Source organism: Alnus glutinosa, chromosome 6 (genome assembly GCF_958979055.1).
Source record: "Alnus glutinosa chromosome 6, dhAlnGlut1.1, whole genome shotgun sequence".
NCBI lineage: Eukaryota > Viridiplantae > Streptophyta > Magnoliopsida > Fagales > Betulaceae > Alnus > Alnus glutinosa.
This window is the reverse complement of record NC_084891.1, coordinates 4,532,134-4,542,947: the sequence shown is the minus strand read 5'-3', so window position 1 is coordinate 4,542,947 and position 10,814 is coordinate 4,532,134. Positions and strand designations below refer to the sequence as shown.

At 39.2% G+C, this 10,814-nt stretch overlaps 1 protein-coding gene across 1 annotated transcript; it reads right to left on the bottom strand.

Annotated features, from left to right (window-relative positions):
* Positions 1–8,824: 8,824 nt before the first annotated feature.
* LOC133871424 (uncharacterized) lies at positions 8,825–9,840 on the bottom strand. The gene is made up of 3 exons (XM_062308879.1): positions 9,499–9,840; positions 9,020–9,388; positions 8,825–8,899 (listed from the first exon to the last, which is right to left on the bottom strand). Exons 1-3 carry the CDS (start codon positions 9,838–9,840, stop codon positions 8,825–8,827), a joined length of 786 nt encoding a protein of 261 aa, XP_062164863.1.
* Positions 9,841–10,814: the final 974 nt, after the last annotated feature.

Below are 10,814 nucleotides of genomic sequence, written 5' to 3'. Positions count from 1 at the left end.
AAGCATTCACAATAGGCTTCGTGTCAGAGTTAAAGGTATGACTACTGCATAAGGGTATGTGAGTACGAGTGTCTTGTAACTAGCTTTGTTTTTGGATAGTGGAGTTCCTGGGTTTGGCTACCCTGGAGTGGTTTTTTCTCTTCATAGAGTTTCCACTTCGTAACAAATATCTTGTTTTTTTTAAATTCCGCATTTAAGATATTTTGTTGCACACAAACACACACACACACACACACACTTGTGTTGTTTAGAAGTCATATTTTATTTTCAATTGGTATCAAAACTTGGTACACTCTGTTTTAGATTTATTTCTTGAGTGTTATCTCTTGACTTTTTTTTTTTTTAAAAAAAAAAATGTCTCAAAATCTTAATTCAGTTCCGCCCTTTGATGGGACGAACTATGGCCATTGGAAAGCCCGCATGTGCTTCTTTTTAAAATCAATTGATGTCTGGAAAATTGTTGAAACTGGTTGGATTAAACCAGAAGAAACAGATGAAATTTTTGTTACCCAAACAAGCGCACGGCTCTCCAAAGATAAAACTCGCCATGCTCTATGTCAAGCACTTTCACCATCTGAATTCGCAAGAATTTCAAATTGTGAAGTTGCTAAAGATGCATGGCAAATTCTAGAAACAACATATGAAGGCACAAAACTGGTGAAATTTGCCAAGCTTCAAATGTTGATTTCTAAATTTGAAGAGATTAAGATGCTAGAAGAAGAGACCTTCGGAGAGTTCTACATTAAGATTAGTGACCTAAGAACCTCGATGGTGAGTCTTGGGAATCAAATCTTGGATGTAAAACTCATCCGAAAGATACTAAGATCTTTGCCTGAGCATTTCAGGATTAAGGTGACAACTATAAAAGAAAGCAAAGATCTAGAGGAGATGAAGATTGAAGAGCTGGTAGGATCTCTTCAGACATATGAATACTCCTTACCTCTAGTTAGAAAGGCAAAGACAATTGCCCTCAAGGCATCTAAGGCATCCAAGAAGAAATCCAGAGTCTCGTCTGACGAAGACTCCAATATTGATGAAGATACAGTGGCAATGTTAGCCAAGAACTTCGAGCGGTTTATGAAGAATAATAAATTCAAGAAGAAATTCTCTAACAGACTAAGAAAGGCTCCCCACACAGCTGAGTCAGAAGAAGCAGAGAAGAAAGATTCAAGGGGTCCCTAATGTTTCGAATGTTCAGGTTTCGGGCACATCAGGACTGAATGTGCAAATCTGAAGAAATTAAAAGGGAAAGCTTTTGATGCAACTCTAAGCGATAAGTCTGAGAAGGAAGAAGAAACTCCTAAGGAAGAAAAATTCTTGGCCTTTATGGCCCCACATGAAGAAAATGAGGGTTCTCAATCTTACTACTCTGAGAATAGTGAAGAAGAAGATATGCAGTGAGCCTATCAACTTCAATATGTAGAGTTCTTAAAGCTGAAGGAGAAATACAAGCAACAGGTACTAGAGATAAATAGCCTTAGGACTGAGAAGACCTCAATGCTAATAAAGATCAATGATTTAGAAGAGAGGCTTCTACAGACACAGTTGCAACTGGAGAGAGTCTCAGACAAGAAGCTTAATCACATGCTCTCTATTTAGAAGTGCCCAACCGACAAGACCAGACTCGGGTATGTTCCTCCTTCTACTTCTGATATTCCTTCTACCTCCTATACTATTTTTGTGAAGCCGGTTATTCCCGAGTCTCCACCCTCAATCGTGGATAAGGGAAAAACTGTTATGGATGGGGAAGTACTAGTCATCCCTCAGCCTCCGGCCAAGCTTCCTATCAGAAGAAAGCCTCCCACATGCCATCACTGTGGCGAGCTAGGGCACATCAAGCCTAACTGCCCACATCTGCAAGTTCAAAGGAAGAAAAAGTGGCAGGCTCCTAAAACTCCCATGTGTCACCAATGTGGAGTTAGCAGTCATATAAGACCTAGGTGTCCTCTACCTAAGCCACCCAGGCATTATAGATCTCCGCCCAGAAATCATGTTCCAAAGTATCAGCAGCTGCAGAAGCCTACTCAAGCAAAAAAGACTTGGGTCCCCAAGAAGCTGTATATGGAAGAACAAAAGACTATAGGAAGGGAAATCTCCTATGAAGGAACATCTTCCATCAGTTCCTTCATGGAAGATCTGGTCAGATTTCTGGCACTATAGCTAAAGAAGGAAGGACAGGACAAGAAAAAGGATGCCCACCCCCCGAGGGGGAGCGAACCTACCCAATAGGTGAGGTCACACATGCCTAGGATTTTGGTACCTAAATCGTAGAGCATGACAGGTACACTTGCATAGCAATTTTATATTGCATCTTATGAAATCTTTGCATGTTGTTATGGAACCATTTTTGTTTATCCCTATATTCCCTCTTGTTTGTCTTGAGGAAATTCTGCAGGTATTAAATAGGGATGATAGAAAAAGCACGTCGAGCGGCTGCTTTTCTATCATGGCACTGTCAAATCTCTCTCCCTAAGGTCATGTTTGCTTTTACCTTACATGCTTGTACTATACTATCCTCTTTATTGTGAAGCATGTGTTTTCATTTTTCATTTTTTTTTAAAAAAAAAAAAAAGAAAAAAAAAAGGGGAGGTTAAAGAATGCAAAGTTTTATTGTTCCATTATAAAGCTTCCAGATATCTTAAGTATGTTTTAACTGATGTCTCAGTTTTTGATGCATTTATTCTTTTGCCTTTATATAACTGAGAGTTTCTCTTGATATCTGCAAAGTTTCCCAGTGGCATCCATAATAGATAGTTGTTTTTCTCATGCGATAAAAAATGTACACTTTCCAAAAGGCTCCCCTAAGGTATTTTTTTCTCTCTTCTGACTTTTAGCTTCTGGAAATTTTAAATGAGAGAAATTTTTTTTCTAAGATAGCCAAATTGACCAACTCGCTAGTTGAACCTAGAACCCATAAATTCTGACATTTTTTCTAGGTTGCAGCACCAAGTGACAAAAGACATTCAAAACTGAATAAAAATGGATAAGTAAAAAAATCCACTGCGTTTATGCTATAAAATTGTTCTTGAATTTGACCCTAAAGAAACAGTCAGTGACCAAATCATTGTGGAAATAGACGGTCACTAAAGGACAAAAGGAAAAGAAAAGTGCTGCAACTTATGGGGAGTGTATTAGATGAGGGTGACTAGGCCCTAGTAAAATAAGGTTTGACTTTTGACTAGTCTATATTGGTTTTCTCTCTTCTTTGGAATATCCGGGTGATTTAAGTTATATCAGTGAACTTCATACATTATTAAGAAAGCCTTCACACACAACACGCATTACTTGAGTTAAGTTTTCTATTGAAAAATGCCTTTCTGCAGGGGAATTGTTGTGCTTATTGAATCCTAACTCTCAATTATATCTTGATTTATTTTTGAAATGCTAATTGAACTGGGATATCAGTTTTATATACATGCGTGTTCTAGAAATTATTTGAGAAATATTTTTCTGTTATTTTTTCCTCTCTTTTTCAAATTTTTAGTGAAGCGTCCAGACAATGGTTCTGGCTGTCCGAACGATAGGGTTGATTCATCCGGACGTCCATTCTTCTTGTCTGGACAAGCGTGTTTGTGCGATCTCTTACGTGGCACTATGTCTGGACGTCTCTTTAGTTCTGTCCGGACGGTGAACCCTGTAGGGTTAAATCGTATTCTCCCTGGCGCCACACGTCACTTTCTCTTTTCTCTTTGTTTTGTTTATCGTCTTGTGTTTTTTCCTTGTGATTTTTATGCGTATTTCCCATGTGCACGTGTCTTCTTTGCAATTTATCTCCTCCCCAGGTATGTTTGTCTATCTTTTTACTATTTTATTTTAAGATTTTATGCTTAAAATAGGTTGTTTTGGGGATTATCATACTTTGCGATTAATATGATTCATTGCTCTTTTTATTATTGTTTGGGTTAAGATTTTGACATATTTTGGTATCTTGTTATTGTTTGGGTTGTGTTTATGTAGTTGTAATTTTTGGAATAGTCCTGTTCACAACCATCATAATGCCTAAATTTTTTCTAGACTAACAGAAATTAATGCTTTCATGGAAATGTTTCTGTGATTGTTTTTAGCCCAGGAAATATGTCTTCAGACGACTCTCCTCCCTGAGTCAGGCAAAGAACTGAAGAGTCAGTTGCTGACAGGTTGCACCGCATGCAATCACGACAGGTCCTATCGGAGCGGAATCTTCTCCGCGCAGATCTAAGAGATCCAGTTTTGCTCCCCATTGCTCAGATGCTATTGGAGAACCAATGGGAGTACCTGTACAATTGTGCCTGCCCGGCCTTTCCAAGACTGGTGTTGGAATTTTATGGCCATATGATCGTCATCCAAGATGATGACAGAGGACTGATCATGCAGACTATGGTCAGAGGCCAAACAATTCTGATTGATCCCCAACTTATCAGTTTTGTGATCGAGGTCCCTGTTCTACCAGTCTCAGGCGTTCATTTCCAAGATGGTGATGAGCCACCCAGCATTGACTTTCTTCATGATTTCTTTGGGACGAGACCACAGAGAGAAGACAAGTCCCACTCCCAGATCAACATCGGTGCTTTTGCTCCTATGCACCGATTTTTAGCAAAGGTGGTTGTGACAAACCTTTAGCCTCATGCTCGTCGGAGTGAGCTTACTCTCAAGAAGGCCATCCTTCTGTATGCCATTGTGATGCCGACTCCTTTTTGCATGTGCAAGCACATCTTGCACACTATGCTCGAGGTTCGAGACGAGAAGAACACGAGTCTATCCTTTTGGTGTTTAATCACTCAAATCCGTCTGTTGGTTGTGACAGATATTTCAGACTCTGAGCCAAGATCACGGATCCCAGTTCCCCTTGGCATACAAACTCTCATGAAGTCTAATGCGCAATTGCGACATGAGGCTCAAGGCGGTGTTCCTCAGCCTCCACCAGTTCCCTACAAGCAGCTGCATCATAATCCCAGGTTGTGCCCCCTACTTTTGATATTAAGGCTACATTTACTCAGCTTATGTCATCCATGGGAGCTCTCCAACGTGAAGTTAATCTTATTGGAGAGCGTGTTGAACAATGTCAGATTGACATTAGGGAGTACTTGCAGTATCATCACCCCAAACCTGATGATGATGACTGATTTTTTTTTGTATTCAAACAATTTTAAATATTGTGATGATCTTTTATATTTCATTAAACACATATGGTTTAATTAAATACTTTGTTTACCCTTTGTTATTGTGTGTCAAAAAAGGGGAGTATTTTTGGCTTATTTTGGTATTTAGACCGGGAATGTATTTCCAAACTGGTCAAGTGTTTTTGTCCCAGAATGGCCAAAAGGGGAGTTTGTTAGTATTTTATATTGGCTACATTCTGGATTAAACAAAAACACTTTATGAAAGGGTTGCGATTTAACAGGATGATCGGTGTTTATTCAAAGTCTTCATGTTTTCAGACAATGTTCAAATCAAAGCTTGTAACTGATCACAAGCATCTTGAAGATATTCATGAAGAGTCCTTACGAATTCCAAGGCAAATCAACCAGTTCCTGTGCAACCGTCCGGACGGGCCTTTGAAGGCGTCCGGACGCCCATCAATGTCAGCAGTTTTACGTTAAAGACGTCCGGACGATAGAGCAACACCGTCTGGATGCTAGGTCAATCAGTATTCAACAAGCAGTTGGATTTCAAAAGTTGACACTGTTAGGGAGTCTCTGCAAGCCGTCTGGACGACGTGGCAATGCGTCCGGACGCTATCCAGCATTTCAGAATATTCCAGTATTCAGTTCGAAAGCTACAATGAGTTATAGCGAAGACCGTCCGGACGCTCGGTCAAGCCGTCCAGACGCGGACTTGATAAGGATAGAATTACACTGTTTTTGAAAGGATATCGCAAAAAACTGTCCGAACGTGGTTAACTTCCGTCCAGACGCTCGACAACTAGAGTTCATTTTTTAGCAGATTTAGGGTTTCTTTAAGCCTATAAATAGGGGGCTCTAGGCTTGTATTTTGTACAAAATTCGACAATGAATTCCATAGTGCTTTAAGAGGATGTTTAGGAAGAATCGAAGATCCACTAGCTCTCAAGCCATTACCAATGTGTGCTCAATCGTTTGTGTGAAGTCTATCTTAGGGGTTGGCCCTAAGTAACAGAATCCATCAAAAACCCCTTCAGGTGGAAGATCTGGTTGGGAAGCGTTCACGATAGGTTTCGTGTCTGAGTTAAAGGTATGACTACTGCATAAGGGTATGTGAGTACGAGTGTCTTGTAACTAGCTTTGTTTTTGGATAGTGAAGTTCCTGGGTTTGGCTGCTCCGGAGTAATTTTTTCTCTTCATAGAGTTTTCACTTCGTAACAAATATCTTATCTTATTTAAATTTCGCATTTAAGATATTTTGTTGCACTCAAACATATACACTTGGGTTGTTTAGAAGTCATATTTTATTTTCACTAGTCTTGTATCCCTAAGCCAAAATCCTAGCTCTCGTGCAACTTTCCACTTACCACCATGTAAGTTAATAGCATGCCCTTCATCATCAGGTTGTCTCACTGAAATCATATTCTTCTTCAACTCTAAGACATGTCTGACTTTTTATAGCTTCCATCCCAAATCAATGTGGACTCTAATGCGAACATCACCCGTGTCCACAATATCCAACATCGATCCATCAGCCAAACACACCTTCCTGAAATCTCTAGCAACATAGCTTTCAAGAATTTCATGGATAGTTGTGGAATGATAGAAAACTCCTGAGTCCAAAACCCAAGAGTCAAGAGGACTGTCGACAGAGAGAAGTAGGGCATCCTGAACTTCTTCTGTCACCACGTTTGCAGAGTCGTTCTTAGTCTAAGTGGCTAGTCTTGCCACAGTTCCAGCATTCTAGTTGTTTGCCTTATCAACATTTTCTTCTACCTTTTATGGATTTTGATCTACCCCGACCAGAGTTTATACCTTATCCTCTGCCCCTTGTCTCGAGGTTTAAAGCAAAACCAGAACTTGAGGCTTCGCCAGAATCTCTTCTTCACACCTCTTCAATTAGAATTAACTCTCGAATATCCTCATACTTGAGTTTACTCTTCCCTACAGAATTTCTCACAACCATTCTCATGGCTTCCTAACTATTTGGCAAATATGCCAAAACGATCAATGCGTGGATCTCATCATCAAAATCAATCTCCACATAAGACAATTGATTTGTAATTGTATTGAACTCATTTAGATGCTACACTACCGGAATACCTTTCGTTATCTTCAAATTTAACAACTTCTTCACCAGATGCACACTTTTGTTAGCATACAACTTTTCATACATACCTAACAAAGCCGTCATTAGACCAGTCGTTGTCATCTCCTTCACAATGTTGTGTGCAACTGTTCTTGACAATGTCAATTGGACAACTCCCAGCACATGTCGATCAAGTATGGCCCATTCGTCATCCTCCATATTGTCAAGTTACTGCGCTATAAGAGGTAGATGTAGTTTCCTCCCATACAGATAATCATCAATCTGCATTTTCCAATACCCGAAATTTGTGCCAATGAACTTCTCGATTCTGACCTTTTCGTCTTCTCTTGCCATTGTTCTCACTCAAACCAAAAGCATTGATACCAATTGTTAGGGAAATATATCAACTTTTTCAAGGCCTGTGAGATGCAAAAATAAGAAGAAAGCGTAAGAAAAATAAACAAGCAATCACAAAAAAAAAAACACAAGATTTACTTGGTTCACTGCTAAGGGCTATGTCCACAAAGTTGCAGCAGATTTTACTATGATGAAGAAAATAGTACAAAAAACTTTTACAATTCCAAGATGTTGATTAAACTATTCAACTTTAAAAATCAGAAAACTCTAAAGAACCTCTATATAAAACCTAGAAAAGACCTCTTAGTATTTTCACAATTTTTCCATACTTCCAAAGTTCCAAAATAGGTCTTTAAATAGAAAACTAGAGCTTTTAGCTAGCAGCGTTTGGACGCCCTCCTAGCCTATCCGGATGCCCCTAGTGTTCCATAGCTAGATGCCCCGCCTGTACAGACACACCAATGCACTGTCTGGACATGCCCCAAAAAAATCATTCCCTGGAGCTCCAGTCCGGACAGGGTATATTGCTTGTCCGGACGGGCCTTGAAAAAGGTAGTTCTTGGAATTCTTGTCTGGACAAGGTGTGCTGCCTATCCGGACCAGGCTCCACACCGTAACAGGGACAATTTTCTTTACAATGAGTAATGTTGGTGAGGTTGGTGAATCAGTTGTAAGTAGTGAAAAGTTACCTATTTATCAATATTTCATATAAATTACTTGGCTGAGATGCATCAATTCAAAATGGCAACTTAACTTGATTAAAGCAGATTTATTAATTAGAATTTAGAACTCAATCAATATCATTTAAGAGATAAAATGTTGGTACATGCACCCACATCAGTACATTTCAAAAATGAGTGTACATATCTTATCAAAGCTTCAGTACAGAAGAAAACTTGTTCTTGACAGAACTAGAAGGCCATGATAAGATCTTAAACTACACAGATATAAACACAACAACAATAGTAGAAATAACTGAGATGGAGTGGTGACACTTTCCATCTGAAGTACGAGCTACTTATAAGTAAGAAGTCATGCCAACGGGCCGGATAACAGTACACACCGTTTGTATGATAGTGAGTATAAGTAGAAAAATAGCTGCTAAAAACGAAATTTCGGCACATGGTGTTCTGAAATATTTATGTTTCAAGTTTGCCTTCCACTTGTGCCACGAGGTGTTGTAGTAAGCGTTTAGCTCTTCAAAAAGACCAGCAAAGTAAAAGTTATTCTGCTCCAAAATAGCCCCATCCGCAAGCTTGTTAACAAGAACTGACCCTTCTCAATTGTTGCTAAGCCTATTCTCAACAATTTCATGCTTCACCAGCAAGTCTATATCCTTGCAAGTTTCAACTAGCTGATTCAATATGATAACATAATCATTTATGTAGTGCTCACTATAATGGCATTGCTCAAAGGTGAGCAAATTTCGGATTGTGAGTTATGTTTTAGCACTTAAAATAAAATTTGGGATTGCCAGTATCCTTTTCTTTTTATCAAATTTTATGTCAAATAGATTTCTGCTTCTCGGCACCTGAAACGTGACTCTGGCCTGGTGTAGCTTTGTCACACTGGGTGTGGTTTGTTTTTTCAGTTTCATTTCATCACTTTCACTACTTTCCTTAACAGGCTTTAATTGCACGTGTCGTAGGAGATCAACAAAATGGTTAATTTCAAAATCACCAGAAGAGATCTCTTCCCATCTATCTTCCATTCCTAGAGATTCCATTCGGCTTTTGAAAAACTTTACTGTAAGCATATTGATGGTAAGGGTCGCCGTCACCTCCCCGTCGTTTTGCGACCGGTGTACTTCTCCAAAAAGATCCTCAAGAATGAAGAACGAAAGCTAATTTTCAAGCAAAGTAAGTCTGTCCATACGTCCTGTATCAGCCACGGTTTCTTAAATATGCAGTCGTTTTCATCTTGCAATTTAGGAATAAACGACTTGAGTAAGACCTCAACGACGAAGGCAGCATCCACTTGAATGATTTTGACAAATTCATCAATGCTAAACTGCATGGTTTCTGCATCACAACCACGAAGTTTTGCTTCCTTCTTCCTTACAAAGTCATGAAAAAACTCCAAGCTTTTGCTGGTCCATTGAATAAAATCTCCGAGGTACCTCAATTTATGTTCTTCCATGGCTCTTATGCCTTGATCACCACCATGATGAAGTGGGCCAATGGAGACTACCTTAGGTGTGTAGGCACTTTTCTTGACATGGCGTAGTCGCTTAGGAACTTTATAAATAACACATTCAGAGGATAAAGGAGACAAGCTTCGCAAATCCTTTCCCATTGAATCTACCAACGGGACTTGACATTTGCTTTCACTTAATCACATGCCTACACCAAAACATTCGGAGGGGCGCCGCAACATGTGAGTAATTTTGCAAGTAGTGCTTATCACGTGGAAAAGGGTAGACAAGGCCTTAAAAGAGGAGAAAGCTCAAATAGGTCTAATGGAAGTAGGATTGGCATATTATTTGGCAATTGAAAATCCCTAACGTCGCGAATATGTTTATGGGGAGAGCATGCCATAACGTATTGCCAACCAAATAAAATATGTTGAAAAGATGTATAGTAAAGGATTTTTTTTCGCCCTATTTGCGAGATAGAATGTGAAAGTACTAGCCATATCCTACAGAGCTACCCATCAACGATGGGTGTTTGGGGTGTTTGTGAGAAAAAAAAAATCAAAAAAGCAATTGTTGCGTATATGAGTTCCTACATATGGTGGAAGAGAAGTTCAAAAAGTATCACAAAGTCACATAGATGAGTTTGAATTATTCGTGAGATCTCAAGGAAGATATGGTTTCCAAGAAACACAATGGTTCATAGGTGAGTTTCTTCATCCTAATATTCTTGTGAGGGAGTGATTAGGTCATCGGAGTACAAGAAGGTGAATATGAAAGCAACTGACCAACCAAATGTGGCCAGGAGTGGGAACCAAATAAAACGGGAAGCTCCTCCATAAGGCATTTACAAGGTGAATTGAGATGCAACGGTAGATATAGATACAATTAATGGGCGTATAGGCGTAGGAATTGTTGTACGAGACTATGAGGGGCATGTGGTTGGAGCTAGAAGTTTGACTAAACTGAAAAATTTAGAATTGGTTGCAGCTGAAGCATTGACAACTTTCCAAAATACTGTGTTTAGCAAAGATTTGGAGCTACAAAACTATTTTGTAAGGTGAAGACAAATGGTAAATGTTACAAAACTAACATGAATTTAATATGAAATTAGTGGATTATAGTTGAGACGTCTGAC